This window comes from Charadrius vociferus, unplaced genomic scaffold, assembly GCF_000708025.1.
Source record: "Charadrius vociferus isolate BGI_N301 unplaced genomic scaffold, ASM70802v2 scaffold92, whole genome shotgun sequence".
Taxonomy (NCBI): domain Eukaryota; kingdom Metazoa; phylum Chordata; class Aves; order Charadriiformes; family Charadriidae; genus Charadrius; species Charadrius vociferus.
The window spans coordinates 5,395,709-5,414,223 of record NW_009647874.1 but is presented as its reverse complement, the minus strand read 5'-3'; the positions used below and the strand labels follow the sequence as shown (position 1 = coordinate 5,414,223).

Sequence of the window (18,515 nt, the reverse complement as noted above, 5' to 3'; positions counted from 1 at the left end):
CTAGCATGGTTGGTGAATACAGTGCTCTGTTTTTTAGATCTCTAGAGTTGCTATTAAATAGATTCAGGTTTAGTTCTAAATTGTGTGTCCCTTAAGAATCTGCTTTAACTAGAACATGTTTTCAGGGTCTGATCATGTGGTGCTCCTACTCTAAATCATCACCTGATGTGAAACCACCTGTGGGGTCTGTTTGAGAGGTAGCATAGAAAGCTATAAATAATGTTTTCTCCTTTTCTTTTTCTAAAAAGAAAGGAAGATTTCAAATAACAAATGACCACTGTTGTGGTTTAACCCAGCAGACAGCCAAACACCACGCAGCCACTTGTTCACTCCCCCTCACTCCTCAGTGGGATGGAGGAGGGAATCGGGGAGTGGGGGGGAGTAAAATTTGTGGGTTGAGATAAAAGCAGTTTAATAGGGCAGCAAAGGAAGAGAAAATAATAATAATGATAAAAGAATATACAAAACAAGTGATGCAAGTTGCTCACCACCTGCTGAGGAAGAAAATTACCCCTATCCTGGCTGAAACCAGGACAATCCCCAGTTTACTTTTTTCATATCAGGGCTTTGGGGGAGGGGGAACAGACAGGTATTTGGAACCCATGTAGATAATGTGTGTAAACCAGCTTTTCATCTGAATAGCATGTGGATAAGTATACTCAAGTTGTTTATCTCAGTGAGGCCTAACAAACAAAGAAATAACCCACATGCCCAACTGTGTGTGTAATTTAGAAGGCAGCATAAATTTCTGAGCATGTATTGTGTTTTTGGGGGATGATTTTCAGGCATCGGTTTAATATAAAAACAGTTGCAGAAAGCATTACAAATAGAAATAAGAAATCTTATGTTCCAGTCAATATATAACAAAACAAATTATTGCATCTTTTCTTCAAGACCTGTTTTTAAGTGGGGAAAAAGTATGTGAAGTCCATAAGCATGCGCTATGTTTGAAAAAAGAGGTTGATACAATGGAGTTTGTGTGTAGTTTAATGACTTATGCATTAACGGTGCAGATTTATGAGAAGACTGTTGTTATCACACAGTCTGATTCGTTAAGTCTTTTAAAGTTTAAACATCTTATTTGGTTGTTCTTGTTTAGATGATGCAATACTGTTAAGCACTATCAAATGCAGTTAATTTGCTGCAAAAGTTTTACAATTGAGCATGTTCTCTGATTGACATCCATGAATAAAATGTTTCACAAAATCATAGTAGATGAAATCGTGATTCATCATGTTAATGAAATCATGAAGTATCTGTCTTGAATTTATCCAGCACTGACATTGTTTCTTCCAAAGTGTTAATGATGGTATAATACACAGGTTGCTTGAGTAGAGCAAATTAGAAGTATTTTCTCTTTTTAATTTTTATCTTAATAAAATTAGTATTTTATCTTTTTATAGATGTGACTTTTCTAACAGAAGAGAAGATATATGAAATTCTTGAACTATGTCGAGAGAAAGAGGATTATTCCCCTTTAATTCGTGTGATTGGGAGAGTATTTTCTAGTGCTGAAGCATTGGTGCAAAGTTTCCGAAAAGCCAAGCAGCACACCAAGGAGGAGCTCAAGTCTCTTCAAGGAAAGGACGAAGACAAAGATGAAGATGAAAAGGAAAAAGCTGCCTGTTCGGCTGCTGCTATGGAAGAAGATTCGGGTGCATCGTCATCTTCGTCATCAAGAATAGGTGATAACACCCAGGGAGATAATAACCTCCAAAAACTAGGCCCGGATGAAGTGTCTGTAGATATTGAAGCAGTCAGACGGGTCTATGATAGATTACTTTCTAATGAAAAAATAGAAACTGCCTTTTTAAATGCACTTGTGTACTTGTCACCTAATGTGGAATGTGACTTGACTTATCATAATGTGTACTCTCGGGATCCTAACTATCTGAATTTGTTTATTATCGTTATGGAGAATGGCAATCTTCATAGCCCAGAATATCTGGAAATGGCTCTACCGTTGTTTTGCAAAGCAATGAGCAAACTACCCCTTGCAGCTCAAGCAAAACTGGTCAGATTGTGGTCTAAGTATAGAGCAGACCAAATTCGGAGAATGATGGAAACATTTCAGCAGCTTATTACTTACAAAGTCATAAGCAATGAGTTCAATAGTCGTAACCTAGTGAATGATGATGATGCTGTTGTTGCTGCTTCAAAGTGCTTGAAAATGGTTTACTATGCAAATGTAGTAGGAGGGGATGTGGATACAGATCATAATGAAGAGGAAGATGAAGAACCCATCCCAGAATCAAGTGAACTAACTCTTCAAGAGCTGTTGGGTGAGGAAAGAAGAAATAAAAAAGGTCCTCGAGTGGACCCACTGGAAACTGAACTTGGTGTTAAAACTATAGATTGCAGAAAACCACTTATCCCTTTTGAAGAATTTATTAATGAACCACTGAATGATGTTCTAGAAATGGACAAAGACTATACTTTCTTCAAAGTAGAAACAGAAAATAAATTCTCTTTTATGACCTGTCCCTTCATATTGAATGCTGTTACCAAGAACCTGGGATTGTATTATGACAATAGAATCCGGATGTACAGTGAAAGACGCATAACTGTGCTCTACAGCTTAGTTCAAGGACAGCAGCTCAACCCGTATTTGCGACTTAAAGTGAGACGTGATCACATCATAGATGATGCGCTCGTCCGGGTAAGTCGTGCAGCAAGATGAAACTTAGGTTTGTTGGTTCTGACCAGTGCAAACTAGTGGGCTTTGACTAACTGAAAAAAGCTGCGTGCGAGTGCCGTGTTTTATGTATTAGATTTCTCCAGAAGAAATCCAAATAAGATTACCATATTAAGTTTGAATTCTAAGCGTGCTGCTGAAGATTTGTGTGTCCAGCAGAACCACTTCTGCTCAGAATGGTTGCAGACTTAGATGTTTTAAAGCATCAGATAGTTCTTATTCCCCACTAACAGATTCTGCGCTGTTATGACTCTTAATGGTGAGAGTGACCAACTTCTGTTTCAGTACTTTTTCTTTGTCCTCTGGATTGTCTTGGATCATCTTCTGATAGTAGGGTTTTTCACATGGCAGTTAGAATTTTAAAGCCTTTCCATTTTCTACTCTTCTTGTGGACTTCTGAACTTCCAGATACAAAGTGTGTGGAGTGACTGCACGATACGTAGAACTTCTTGCTTCTCTAAGCGTTGTTGCAATTTTGTGCAAATACTGATAGAGCTGAGAGAGGAGAAGTAAGACCTGAGAACTGTAAGGGCAGCCTGTTTCTGAATGTGCTGGCCTCTTTCAGTAAAACTTCAAGCCATTTGTTCACACATTTTTGGAAGATGGGAATCATACGGGATACAAACTATAAAGAATATTTCACAGTAAACTTTTTTTCACAGAAAGATATGTCCTTCAGTTTTAGTATTCTTTGTCCCTTTATCTTTTGCTTAAAGCTGTTATTTTTCAGAAGCTTATTTTTCTATGTTCTGTTATTAAAGCACAACAGTTTGCAAAATTTTAAATTTAACCATGGCTTTCAAGCTTGTTGCTGAAGAGCCAGACAGGTATTTGGAGAGACTCTGGGAAAAGTACTTCTTTTTGCCTCTCAACCCAGCTGTTACTTCTCGTTAAATTTGACTTCTTTAACTGCTACTGCAGGTCAATTGTGAGAGCCTTAAATGAGCTCCCACCTTGATTTTTCTGCGTACGTCTGAGTTTCGAGATGGGTTAGCTGCTTCATGGGAATTGCTGATATTATGACTTGGCAAACAAAACCTTTGTCTCCAGTACCAGTAGGAATAATAAAATTGCAATGCAGAAATGGCTTCTGTCTGTAAACCTAATTTTGTTAGGGAAATGAGTAATATACTGTTCTAAGATTAAACCCTATTCTCTACCAGTTTTCTAATTTAAGAATATTCTTTGTAATTTCACTGCCTATCAGACTTACAGTTGTATCGAGTTATGCTTTGTCACATTAATGTAATAGAGTTTATTTCCTTGACTCTGTTCAGCTTTGGGACACATAAATAATGGAAAAAAGGGGAGGGTCAGTACTATCACTTTAGGAGAAGATGGGCTGAAAGAGGATAAGAGCTAGTTTTGGGGCGATGTTTGGTTTAATATCAGTTCCAGCAGAGAGGAAGCAGACCTTCCTCATGCTGATGAGGGGAAGGAAAATCTGTAAATATGAGAAAAGGCATTCTTCTACATATTGCTTGTTGTGGAAGGAAGTTGAAATCCTTGAGGACAAGAAAATGTTTAATGTTGCTTAGAAAGCTCGTAGACACATCAAGTTGGTGCAGCTGCTATATCACAGTGGGGCCATAGCAGTCATCACTGTGCACACTCTTGGTCTGTTGGAAATTTAGGTAATTTAAATCAGATTAAGCTCGAACATACTAATTTAAGTTGTGATGCACTTGCAGCAGCCCCTGCACAGCCTAGCAGTCTACAAGTACATGCCTGGGCAGTTGCCATGGATCTTCTTATGGCTGTTAATTTAAGCTGTCAGAACATGCTAAATTATGGTGATCTGACTCTGTCAAAGCCCCAAGGAGAGTAAGAACTTTAAACTGTTTATTCTGGGACAGAAAATAAAGGAAAAAGATACAATTGTTCTAAATGCAAGTAGTCTGAGCTGAACTGTAGCATTAGTCAACGAGACCAAGTGCAGCCCAGGCATTTCTCAAAAGTGGAAAATAGATTATATTCAGTAAAATGGAGATGAGTCAAGACTGACCATTCTATCAGGGGGAAGGGAGCTCTATGTGCCATTTCAAACAGGTTCAGAAAGGTAGCTGTTGTTAAATTATATGGACTCAGAGATAAGTTATGTTGATAAATATAGATAGTGGCACAGAAGTCACCTCTTAACTGTTGATATGTTTTAACTGATTGTATGAAGTATCAGTGCTCAAGGAAGAGATTTTTTTAAATATTCCTGAGGAAGTGTTAGGAGTTAAGAAAGGAGCGAATGAAACAATACAATGTCTGTTTACTATGGTGTGCCTCTCTTTTTCATTTGTTTCTTCTCACTTTAATATCAAAAAAGATGTAATAGAAATACATTCGGAGAGTTCAGAGTCTCTTCAGAGAGATTGTAAAGTCCTCTTAACATTAAAAATGATGATGGAGAGGACATAAAAGATGGCATGGAGTAGTTGAATGGGAAATACTGGTTTTCTCTACTGGTAGCACCCAGTCATATTATCAGGAAGCAGTCTTAACATAAGCAAAAGGACATATTTTTTTTCCGCACAGTGTACCTTAAAATTATGGATGACATTGTCCAGAACTTGCAGCTCTTCACGGAAGAAGGATCCATCAAAAGGTTATGGGCATTACAGGCATTTTGATGCGACCCACACACAAACCTCAGGAAGTCCTGATGCTTAAAGTGAATTGCTCTGTCTCTAATTGTAGTGAGAGTTGGAACTGCAGGTCAGAGATGGGTGCCATGTGCTTTTGTAGCAGCACTGACAGGATCAAACCGAAGTGAAAGCTACGTTGTATGAGTTTGCATCAGTGATGGCTGCAGTTTTGAACTTTGGAAGTGTGTCACCTGAAAATTGCCAGAAAGATCTTGCCAAGATTAATTGTCATTGGTAGTAAAGGCATATCCTTAGATCTGTTCAGTGACAAAATGTTTCCAAACATGCTTAAATTACAGCGAAGTAATTATGATTACTGATATTTTACCCTTGCATTACATTTTTTTTAATTCTGGGGTTTGAATACTTATAGACTTGTTTGACTTGTAAGTAATTACATGCTTGTGTCACTAGACCTGTCTCTTCACAGAACAGTCACTGCATACTTTTTTGACTATATGTAACTCTGATAAATTCATTATAAAAGCATTTTCAGAAATATTGATTAAAATTAGGTTGAGATGGTCTTATTCATATTTTTCGTATTGATGTTGGATATTCTGCAAGCAGATATACCAATCAGCCTCCATAATTTCTTCTTGCAAATGGACTAAGTATGGGTCTTTCTCTGCTAATTAGTCAAGCTAATTAAGCTACCACCAGCTGTTTTTCTCTTATCAATACTTAATATTTAAACTTTTAGAATTCAGTATGTGCATCTTCTCACTTTTTGGACTTCATTAAAACAAATATGAGCACTGGTAAGTGATATTTTATTATTATTATTATTGTAGGATTCTTTTTCTTTTATTGAGAATTGGAAGCAATACCTTTTTAAATACCTTTGAAGCACTAGCTTGTTTAAAGTTGCTCATTAAGAGAATCATAGTTCACCCTGGAACAAATACATCTAAGCAAAAATTCTATTTACGGAGTCATTATTCAATTTCTTTGCATGTATGAAAATTGCATCAGAAACTTATTTTTAATTTTTTTCTTGAAATGGACTTAATGAAACATGCTTTCTTTGTATTATATACTTATTTGTATCTATGTTAGTCTGAAAAGTCACCAGGGGAGTGGGGTGTTGGAAATGGTAAAGTGCTAATACCCACTTTTACTAAGGACCCCTTACATCTGGGAGTTGGTAGCTCAGTTTGCAGTTCTTGAAAGCAGTTAACATGCTTTTTTGTATTTAAAGGGTTTCTTTTAAAAGGTTAGCTGTACTCCTGCTGAGTCATGTTACGTGGATGTGGTAGTAATGAAAGGAAGCTTATCCTTAAATCCCCTCCTCTGCCTTTTCATCTCCGGACAGCTATTTCTTTCATCCCCTTCCTCTGAGTTTACTCTCTCTCTTTTGCCCGCCCCCCAGATTGTATGTGGATTTATTTTCAGGTAGAAGTAGTTTAAAGGGTGTGTTACAACATGTGAGTTTGGCAAGTGAAAAAACCTGGTGGACTTTTTCAGCAGACTCTGGCTGGTACTTGCTCGCAAATTAGAAACTCGCTTTGACAAATTTCACATTGAATGTAGATGGCTGCCAGGCTGCGAGTTTCTCCTGCTTGTAAATTACTCTGCTAAATATATTGATGAGCTAAAGCTCTTATGTGACAGCTGAGGCCAGTAGGCAGATTCTCTCATAGTACATTAGCAACAAACTACTTGAGGAGCTTTGAGCTTCTTTTAGACTAAATCTGTGTTTATGTGTGTTGAGTTGAAAAATCTCGGCACCAGTGTGCCTTGGTTGCATGCGGACTATGTCTGACTGGTGACGTGTGCATGAACCGTAAAGTACAGCTTGAGAGGATGCTTCTTAGTCACTTTTTAAGTATTCGCATGCCATTGTGCAGAAAATGTAGTGACCGACTTAAGTCATGATGTGTCACTGGTACTTTCAAACTTGAATTAGTAGTGCTTGTGTCAATTTTGCCTTCTAGCATGGAAAGTATTCCTGCCACTGCCTTAAAGAGAACTTTTATGTTCCATTGCTAGAACTTGAAGGGGATTTGGATCGTTTTTAACTGAACAGAGATGAGTTCAGTTACTATCAATTGTAAGAAGGGAAACAAACTCTGGTGTTACATTAAGCTTTTAAATGTTGTCATATTTGTCTCATTCAATGGAAAATTCCTGTGTCTCAGGAAACAACAATATTGTTCTGTAAGCAACGTAAATCATACAATCTCTTATGCTATAGCACAATACCATGTTTCAGCCAACAAAATACAGATATTCTTTATAACATCATTTCAGCTTTCAGCTTTTCAATTCGTAGATACCCAGTTTTTGATGCTGCTGCTTCAGAGATGCTACACCATACTTTCTGGGAAGTCCCTGCAAAATGTAATGATGACTTCATCTGCTTGGCCAGTCAAACCATCGTGACACAGACCGTATTAGCTTCTAAAACTGCAGGAATTCACACACACCCAGATTGGGTTTATACAGCAACATTTATGTTGATGTGAAACAGCTCTGATTATTTAAAAAACCAAAACACAAAAACCAAACAACTTTAAACTCAAGTTCATACTTCCTTGCTATAGAACTACTGCTATAGTTCTATTCAAATTCGGTGCCTCTCTACTATCGTGACTAATGCTGTGCTTTCCACTGAGTTCCAGTTTTCTTGTGAAGCATCAGCGTTGAGAGACATGAATGTTCAAAGGAGCAGCTAAATCTGCAACCTTTGTTTGAGCAGCTTAGCAACATTGTCCTGGTTATAGAATCTACTTCAAGAAACATTAGGCTTTGACTCAAAATACTGACTTCTTGTTAATCCTTTATCTGACTCCCTCGCAGAAATCAGCACAGCGTTCCAATCTGCCCAGCCGGTGTTGCTCAACAAGAAGCGTTTCCCTCCCTTTTGTTAATACTGCGTTTCTTTTATATCACTTATTACAGTGTAGTTCTCAATCAAAGAAAATAATTTTGAAATAGTTTTTTTATTGCTTTATGTGTATAAAATGAGCACTCTCCTTAGTATAAGTGTATTTCTATGACACAAGAGAGCCTTTACTTTATGACGAAGGTTGCTGTCCCAAAAGAAATGCAGAGGCAATACTTGCTTTCTCAGAACTCATCAACATTCATAAAACTTGCAAAATAGTAAGTCGCTGGTGGTAGACACTGCAAAGTCATGACTGGGGAGATAAAAAACCCCAAAGCATTATTATTGCCAGTTCTAAGTGGAAGGGATTCAAATAGGAAAACTTCTGTCTGTCCAGCTTGAATGTATAACCTGGACTGACAGTCTTAAAATAACGCTACTTCTCTGGTTTTAAAAAGTCTCAGCTGTATTTGGAACATGGTTTAAGCTCCATTGTCCTCCTATTCGGGAATAAATTTTTTTTTACACATCTGTAAGATACATAATTTTAAGATTTACATGAAAGGCAAGATGCAAAACTACACTGTTATGGGAAGCATGTGATAAGAATATCAGTGGGGGGAACTGCAACATGTTTTTGCTGCAGAAGTATCGTTGATAAAATACAGTGAATTTCAAAGATTAAATGTTATTTGGTCTCCTTAGGGGCAAAAACAGTTCATTGCAAATGATATGCAATAGAATACCAAATGATTTAGGTAGTACATAACTAATTTTTCCAGATAATCTGTAACTTAATATATATCTCAATCAGCTTATCTGACTTGCTCTCGTTATTGGGGTCTTCATCACTTACCTCCATTTTTTTAACCGAGCTTTTTATGCTATGGAGTTACGCTATCTCTCTTCCTAATACTAGTTTTCAATACCAGTTAGTGGAATTCTTTCTCCACATGCTCCTTTTGCATGAGGAGCCTCAGAATCTTCAAACCCGTTATGCTAACCATACGATAATAGCTCTGTCACCCATCTACCTACCCCTCCTGCGTTCTTTGCAGCATGGCTGGCTGGCTCGGCAGTGCTGGCAGAAAGTGCATCTTACTGGTGGTGTCATTTTATGAGGTGACAGTGTCATTATTGCTGCCTTTATCATCTCTGTTCTGTTCCTGTTTTCTTTTACACTTCTTAGTAAAATTCTGGGGCGCAAAGGATGTGTTGGCTGTGTGTGTGGATAAGGTAGGGTAGGGAAATAAAAAGAAATGGTTTGGCATGTTAAGGACACCTGCTGGTAAGTACAGTTTGTGCTAGCGCGCAGTAGGGGCAAATCTCACCAGTAATATGGTCTTGGTAGAGGAATGCACATGTCCATCTGTGCTTTACTTTACTGCTGTTGAGTTTTCTTTGGCACATAGATATGTTTAATGTAATCGTGCTGCACAGGTTTAACCAATATGCTTATGCTTTTAAGCAGCCTATTTCTTGTCAGTTGCAAAATATTTTTGCATAACTTTTAATTTACTGAAAGGATACATTTTTGTTGGAAGAAAGTGAAAGACCTGTAATGGCCTTTACATAGACACGAAACCCTTACCTATGAAATATCACAACTTCTATTTGAGCTTAACTGAATTTCCACTTCCATGGAAGCAGTGTGGTAGATCTGTTTAAAGCCACTGAAGAAATAAGAGCAAGAGATTTCTGAGACTTCTTCATTAGGGTCAAGAAGGAAGGGGATCGATTTGACTGTAATATTAGTGTCTTTTGATTATTCCCAGCCCAGCTCTTTGTGAGATGCAACTACTAGCCAAAGGCTTGTCTTCTGTCTTTCACTGTAAATTGTCACATGAAGGTTCTGAAAACATATCTGTGTAATCCCTTCACAAAACCGTTCATTGTCAAACATGTAGATCAGATTGCAGTCTCTTTTCATTGTCAGATGAATGTAATTATCCCAGTAATATATCTTGTTTTCATACTGTTTTCTGTGAATTTTGTGCAACACAATGCTAACTTATTTTAATTAACTGCTTCAAAGAATAGAAATGGAGAAGGCTAACAGACTTAATTGGCTAACAGATCAGATCTGTGGTAAGTTTCTTGCTGTGTTAATCCCCAAATTCTAATATGTGCTTAGAGTGATTTAGCATTACTATTGGTTTCTGATATTTTACTGTTGTAATTTATACTTACTTTCTTCTTAGGTTGGGAGGGTAGGTTTGATTTCATTATTAGATACTTAGCTGCCTCTTCTAGTAAACAGGCTTACTAATAAACTACTTCTATCTGTTCACTCAATAGCTAGAGATGATTGCCATGGAAAATCCTGCAGACTTGAAGAAGCAATTGTATGTTGAATTTGAAGGAGAGCAAGGGGTAGATGAAGGAGGTGTTTCCAAAGAATTTTTTCAACTGGTTGTGGAAGAGATCTTCAATCCAGATATTGGTATGTGTTCTAATAATTTACTGATTTATCAGATTTTTCCCATGAAAGGTTGAACCAGATGATCTTTCAAGGTCCCTCTCAACCCGGGCTGTTCTGTGTTTATGCAGTGCCTTTCTACATTTGCTGCTGCTTCTCTCTGAAACTGTCCAGACTTCATGGTGATCGTGAGAGTATTTGGCTCACTGTGTCATCATCAGTCACCCTCCTAACTGTGTACAGTTAGTGAAAGCTACCATTGCTTGTTTAGATATAAATCAGTAGCATAGGGTTTATTTGCAGGGTTCTTCTGTTTTCTCACCTTTCTCCTCACTTCGAGGAGATGAACTTCTAGAATTAGTAACCAAACCAAAGAAGGCCTTCTGCAATAAAACCAGTGTAGCACTATGGTGAGTTTTTTCCTCCCCTTCTTCCAGCTTGAGAAATCTGATGGTCTCAGTTCTTCTAAGTATTTCATCCAAAAGGGATACAGATCCAAAGTGTGGCAGTAATGTCAAATTTGACTGTAACTAGTTAAGATCTAGGAGTGATTTGATATATCGGAGCCAGAGTTTTATATTTGTGTTCTAACAGTCACATTTCCATCTTAGTGGGTTTTGTTTCCCTTGCTTCCTGCACCAGTCTTTTATGCTTCCATCTTTATACATGCAAGGACATACTGCTTTTAATATGCAGCTTGTGAGCTGCTCTGAAGAGATTAAAATGTTTTAAAATGTTAACGAATATTTTGTGTTAGAATAGAAATGAGACCTACCAGGTTCCTAGAGTCTTTGAATGAGCTTGCAGTTCATTTTCTTACACTAAGTGAGAATTAAGGCTTTATCTCTTGGCTGAAGGTGACAACCCATTTTCAGTTTTAGGAGTAATTTTGTGGGTCTGTTCGTGTGGCTTTGTAATCAATTTGTCCATCTCCATAAGTTGTAACTAAGCATATCTTTTAAGACTTGAAAAGATAAATCCTTGTGGCAAATGTGGTTTATGTTCTTGACCACATGAATCTAACTTCTGGTGTGTTGGGAGGAAGGAGCCTGGGCACTTTTCCTTGGGTTCAGCCTGGAAATGATGAGACTTAGCTGTACAAGCAACAGGTCACTGGGACTATACTTGTCCAGGGTGGTCAGTTGCTCTCCCCTTAAGTCTATATGCATTTATCTTGCTTCAGTATCTAGTCAGGTAAGCAATGGGTTTTACTGTGGAACTCATTGAAATAGTTTATAGCCTGTACATAAACTCTGGTTTCATAAAAAGAGAGCTAATCTAGTGGCTTGCTACAGCCAAAAGGGTAAGGGACTCTTTGCCCTTCTCTCGTATGTAGAGTCCTACCCGTTCCTGCCAGCTCCTGGCACGTGCCAGTTCAGCTGTTTGTTGAAGCTGTCTGTGAAGGTTCTCAGCCTTTGAAGTTGGCAGGGAATTGGTCACTTGAAATAGTGAGCTGAATCAGATGAAGGAGGAGGGGAACAAAGCAAAACCTCCCCCTTTCAACAGTGACATGCTGTTAAAATTGCAACCCCTCCTGTGAAACAACAGTCCCATGTTACATTTTCCCCTCAAGTCAGGATGTACATGGTAGCTGCAGCAACAGTGGACCTTGTCAAGTACCTTTAAACAAACAAACAAAAAATGTGTTGGGTATCTAACTCTTAACTTTATACGTGATGGTTAATCCCTGCTCCATCATTGTAGCTTCGAGTTCAGTAATGGGGCTGCATCGAGTCCTGTTCCTTTGCTGGAACTGGCCTGGAAAAGCCTTTGAAGAAGGGCTATCGCTTTCTAGTAATTGGAATCCTTCAACATTATTTCATCCACGTGGTCTTTGATTTATGTTCTTTTCTTGCACTATTGTATTTATCAAAGTTGCCATCTATGTTGACAATGTGCTGCTGCTGCCTCAGTAGTGGAAGGGGGACGAAAGACTGTGTGCGCGCAGCTTTGGTGGGCATTGCAGGATGTCGTATCGCAGGTCTCCTGCATGCTTTTAGTGGTAATGTGAGTAACAGTATTTTGAGCAGCTCCAATTACCCTAAGGTAAGTAGCTTCTCTTTGCCATTCAATTCAGTATAATGTTAAGTTAAATACGTTTTAGTGGCATTCTAATGCAAATGGATTTATAATGGTATGTTTTACTTGTCATTTTTTATTGAAATGTAACCGTAATTGTTCAACATCATTTTTTTTACAGGGATGTTCACATATGATGAGTCTACAAAACTGTTTTGGTTTAATCCGTCCTCTTTTGAAACTGAGGGTCAGTTTACACTGATTGGCATAGTACTGGGTCTGGCTATTTACAATAACTGTATACTGGATGTACATTTTCCCATGGTTGTCTACAGGAAGCTTATGGGCAAAAAAGGAACTTTCCGTGATCTGGCAGACTCTCATCCTGTAAGTTCATTATGTTCTTTGAGTTGATTCATGCATTTTCCATGCAATAACTTAATCTAGATTTAAATTGAACACAAGATCACTGTCAGAAGTGGAAGTGAAGCAACCAGTGACTTGTGTGAAGAGTCTGTATTTGTTAAAATAAATACATAAGCAATAAAACCTCTATCACGTCTGGTTTGGAGGAGGCAGAGTTGTCAAGTCAACAAATAGGGCTGGGTATCAATAAAGCTTTGTTCTATTTTTGTACATACTGCCTGAATTGCTTAATATCGCTAAGCACTCTTAAGCATAAACTATTATTAATAGTATCTTCCCAAAGAGACTTCTAAAATTAGGCTGGTTATATCTATTTGTAGAAGCAGATTTCTACAAAAAATGTGAAAGTAACAGTAGGCATGCAAAAGCGCGATGCTCATACTGGTTTTTGTCTGAAGCAAAAGACAGATGTGGCAGTTCATGAATAGCCCTACAGTTTGGGAGCAGTGATCAGTGTCCGTCTTCCCCACCCCTCTGCAGCCGGTGGATGTACAAAAACACTAAGCTGTGCATATGCTTTAGTAGATAAAGCATAGAAGCATGTATGCTGGATGTCTTGTCCCTGCTCCATCTTCAGTCAAAGATCACCAGCAGCTTTTCCTCATGCCGGCTAGTGTGAGTTCATAGTATGCTTCATTTCATTTCAAATGGTGGGACGCTTCCCTTTTCATAAGCAGTTACGCAAAATCTTCAGCTATTCAGAAAAGATGAGTAAAAAGATACTGTTTAAAAACAACTTGCCTTTTATTTTTGTTTAATCACAAAATGAGGCATGTGTAATCAAAGAATAGGTTATCCAGTCTGCTTTGGATGGCTATATTTAACAGCGTGCCAGCTCTGACCAGTTTCTCTGTAAAATGGTGTTGAAAAATACACAGTGCTCCCAGTTTCCTGTAATTTTTATTACATGCTCAATTATTTTTTTTATGACACAAAAAGCAGATTTATTTCTGTGGAACAAGGCAGTCAGGGCACTTAATTTTCTTATGTTTCTCCTTTGACGCCTACACTGACTTCTTTTAAAATAATCCTTTTTGACCTCTTTGTATTCTAATACGACTTAAACACTTACTTCAGAGCTTCTCAAGTCAAAAATGAAATTTGGAGTAGTCAAGCCTCCTACTGCTTTTTCTAATGCCTTAGAGCATGGAGGATAGGGTGTTCACCAGCCCTCACCGCTAACAGTTCCAAGTCTGGTCGTTTTCAATGCAAGATATATTTTTAAGGGCACTGGGGAAGAATCAAAAGGATACAGATAATGAGGGTGAGGCTTACACGTAAACTTTCAGTAATTAAAACATTGAGGGGGACTTTGTTGCTTCCACTTCACTATAAAAATATAGTTGTGCTCAGTTGTTCCTTTTACCTTCACTTTGCATTCTTGAGTCCTACGCCTGTGCCAACCAAAGTATTGTTCCTTTTCTGTATAGCCTTTGGTTCCCAAGAGAGTCTTGGGCTTTTCCTAAGGCTTAGCAGGGAGGAAGGCTGGTTGCTCCTTTGAATAGAGCAAACTCTTACAGGTAACTTCAGATTCCACTTGGCAAATTCTAACCTAACTTGTGATTATTTTTTTTCATGCGTTTTCGTACGTTAGTAACTGCCCCATCTGTGTTGCTTCAGGATTGCTTCCTAGTTTGTTTGGGTGTTAAATCAAGATGTAGGAGATAAAAGCCTGCTGCCTGAATTTTATCTGATATAAAAGACAGCATTTTCTTTGACTTTTTTTTTTTTAAACACATATATGTTCAACTTACTAGTGTAGTACGTTCTGGATGTCAAAAGTAAATACAGTTTCAAAAGAGTTAAAAGAGGAGGAGGTAATCAGTGGCTCTTAAGCTACAGGTCTGATCATTGCGTTTAGGAAGATTCCTGGGTACTGGTAGGCTCTTCTAAGGGAATTATCGCTTATTGCCATGTTTCTTTTTTGTCTTTACTTAATATCTGCTATTGGTTGTTTTTACAAACACTGAGCTCAATATACCTTTGTTTGAACGATTAGGGGAGATCTTAGGTGACTTGTGTCACAGACCGTAACAACCCTTTTGAGGCAGATGATTTCATGTCTTCTGGTGTTACTCAGTGAAATCTATTGAAACTTATTTATGACAGACATGTATTCCTTATTCTGTTAGGTTCTTTACCAGAGTTTGAGAGACTTACTAGAGTATGAAGGAAGTGTGGAAGATGATATGATGATAACGTTTCAAATATCTCATACGGATCTCTTTGGCAATCCAATGATGCACGATTTAAAGGAAAACGGTGATAAAATTCCTATTACGAATGAAAATAGAAAGGTACACTCATCATTTGTTTTAACGTATTCTGTAATTTTTAGATACTCTGTGCAGAATTACATAGAACTCTATAAAGGTTTGGTCTCGCTTATAATTGAAGTTTAAAAGCCTTTTAAAACTGCCATAGCACAGTGTAATTGTAAGCAGAAAAGGCTTCTCTTTTAAAGAAAGCATCGATACATGCATACATTGCTTCTGGGGGTCTTTGACCTGTTTGAGAAATATCTTAGACTTGCTCTTTGGTTTTGCTGAGTAGAAACTGAGCCCAGATAATCTTCATAGAATGTATTTCAGGGTCATATATAGATTTGGGAGATACTTCAAGTGGCATGTGTCGATGTACTAAGGGTTTTTTGGGATTGTTTCCTTACAGGAATTTGTCAATCTGTATGCTGACTATATACTCAATAAATCGGTAGAAAAACAGTTCAAGGCCTTCCGGAGAGGATTCCACATGGTGACCAATGAATCTCCTTTGAAATATTTATTTAGACCAGAGGAAATTGAATTACTTATTTGTGGAAGTAGGGTAAGAATCCTGAATTTACACCAGAAAAAGTGGAACTTTTTTGATCCTAAGTATGTAATTGGTGGTCATTTTTAAAAATGTCATCTTCTTACAGAATTTAGATTTTCAAGCACTAGAAGAAACTACGGAATATGATGGTGGCTATACAAGAGACTCTCTTATTATTAGGTAATTTTTTGTAATTTCTGAAAGGTTGAAAGCACTTTACATGCCTGTTTCTTCATAATGAATTTAATATTGTACGATTTAGTATTTTTGTAGTACTGGAGATGCAAGTGTCTTATGGTTAATTTCACTTTACTCAAGTAGTGTCATTAGAAAAGAGCAGGTTGTATAAGCGTTGTCTTTGGCTTCCAGTGAACTTTGGTAAAGCTTGAAAGGGATTTTTCCCTGGGTTTTTGTCTCTCATATCATAGAGTTAAGTAATCACCAGCATAAACAGGGCTGCTATCAATAAATTATCATTTCACTGTAGTTGTTTAAAAAATAAGATAAAATTCGCAAACACTGAATTTTTGAATAGGTTGCACATGTAGTATTTTCTTCTCTAATTAGAAATCAAGTAAATTCAATGTTTTTAATGTTTTTACCTTCTTGTCCCCTTTGATTTGAGAACTCTGAAGACAAAGGTCAGAGAAGTGTGCATCTTTGGTCCTCTAGATTTTGCCAAGTACTTAACTAGTTCCTGCTAGGGTAGAAAACCTTTGACAGCAGCTGCATTTCTTTACTGTGGTGTTTAAGAAGGTGGTGGAAATGGACACTGTAGTGGAACCAGCGTAATTCCTTAGGAGTAATAATATAAAGGCAGAATATTGCAGAACACTTATCAGCCAAATTAACGTTTAAAAAACAGTTAAACTGCAGTGGTTTGGTAGTATTTCTGATTTCTACTTCTGAATCTCATCTGTTGTTTAATGCATTACTGTTAGTTTTGGTTTATGAATGCAACTTGCAAACCGATGTTAATATTTATGAGAATTACTAAACCTTCAAAGTTCAATTGCTTTTGAAAGTCTCAAACCAAAGAAAGTTGTCATTTTACTTACTTTTTGATTTCTTCTTTGATAGAGAATTCTGGGAAATAGTCCATTCATTTACAGATGAACAGAAAAGACTATTCTTACAGTTTACAACAGGCACAGACAGAGCCCCTGTGGGAGGTCTTGGAAAGTTAAAGATGATCATAGCCAAAAATGGCCCAGATACAGAGAGGTAAAAAAAAAAAAAAAAACCAACCAAACCCCAAACCTACATTATGCTTGTTTGTTTATAAATGACAGCATGTTCTGTGCTTTTAATTGACTAACTTGGTTAAATCTGAAAGTTGAATCTTTAAGCAATGTAGATTCTCTCTACATTCCGTATTTTGGATCTGTGACATAGCATGGTATTTCTTTGCATGTGCTACGTGTTCCCAGATCTGAACTCCTCTTTTTTGTTTTCCCCACAGGTTACCTACATCTCACACATGCTTTAATGTACTTTTGCTTCCGGAATATTCAAGCAAAGAAAAGCTTAAAGAAAGATTATTGAAGGCCATCACATATGCCAAAGGATTTGGCATGCTGTAATAAATATGACAAAAGGGATTAAAAAAATGATGGTGATGATGTCCCTGTCCAAAAAGGCCATAAGATAGTGAGCTACAGTAGTCACCTGTGTTTGTGCCTCCCTTCTTTACTGGGGACATTGGGCTGGAACAGCAGATTTCAGCTGCTTATATGAACAAAATCTTTATTTTTTCTTTTAGCGTGAAAGTGTTACATATTCTTTCACTTGTATGTACAGAGAGGTTTTCCTGAATATTTATTTTAAGGGTTAAATCACTTTTGCTTGTGTTTATTACTGCTTGAAGTTGAGCCTTTTTGAGTATTTACAAGAAAACAAACTGTACTCTCCCAAGGAAAATATTGCCATCATTTGTAGACCATGTAACCTTCAAGTATGTGCTATATTTTTGTCCCTGTATCTAATCAAATCAAGAACTGTACTTTTTGAAGAGTTTGCTTTTGAAACTTGAAGTCTTGGAAAACAGTGTGATGCAATTACTGCTGTTCTAGCCCCCAAAGAGTTTCTGTGCAAAATCTTAAGAATCAATAAAGATGGAAGGGAGAACTTGGAATGTTAAATTGCAGCCTTGAGAACTTTACTTTAGTCACAGCACAACAATTAAAATTCATTTCACTATATGTTGTCTTCACATGTCTTGTAATAAATTGTGTTTTTAATTAGGAAACATTTCTTAGCATATGAAAGGGTAGAAATATTAGTTACTTTTTTTAAAAAGAAGTTTACTGGGGAAAGTGCATTTTCAACTGAACAGCTTTAGAGTAGGGAGTGAAGTGTTCGGAAAAAAAGATAGGAAGTTTTTGCTATATTATAAACAAAGCATGTGGAAGTGCACTTAAAATGAAGTTTTATTCTTAATTGCCTATTATGTTGACATTTTAAATAGACAATCCAAAGTCTTCCCTACGTGTTATGTCATCACCGTTTATTTAATGAATCGTTGTTCCTACTTATCAAGGCACATGATCAGTGTTGCAACATAATCTAAAGGGATGGCTACTGTATTTTAATCTCATCTAACAATAAGCAAAATTGAACAATATTAAACGTAAGGCCTACTTCATGTTGTACACTTCCAACCATTAAATAAACTGT

At 37.3% G+C, this 18,515-nt stretch overlaps 1 protein-coding gene across 1 annotated transcript in view; it reads left to right on the top strand.

Annotated features, from left to right (window-relative positions):
* The window catches only part of UBE3A (ubiquitin protein ligase E3A), a 43,281-nt gene extending 25,305 nt beyond the window's left edge, over positions 1-17,976 (top strand). The window contains exons 6-13 of the mRNA XM_009883100.1: positions 1,404-2,659; positions 10,460-10,604; positions 12,781-12,986; positions 15,158-15,322; positions 15,696-15,851; positions 15,946-16,019; positions 16,920-17,063; positions 17,302-17,976. Of these exons, the coding sequence (XP_009881402.1) occupies positions 1,404-2,659; positions 10,460-10,604; positions 12,781-12,986; positions 15,158-15,322; positions 15,696-15,851; positions 15,946-16,019; positions 16,920-17,063; positions 17,302-17,422 (2,267 nt within the window). The 3' untranslated portion in view covers positions 17,423-17,976. The remainder of the gene's footprint in view (positions 1-1,403; positions 2,660-10,459; positions 10,605-12,780; positions 12,987-15,157; positions 15,323-15,695; positions 15,852-15,945; positions 16,020-16,919; positions 17,064-17,301) is intronic.
* Positions 17,977-18,515: the final 539 nt, after the last annotated feature.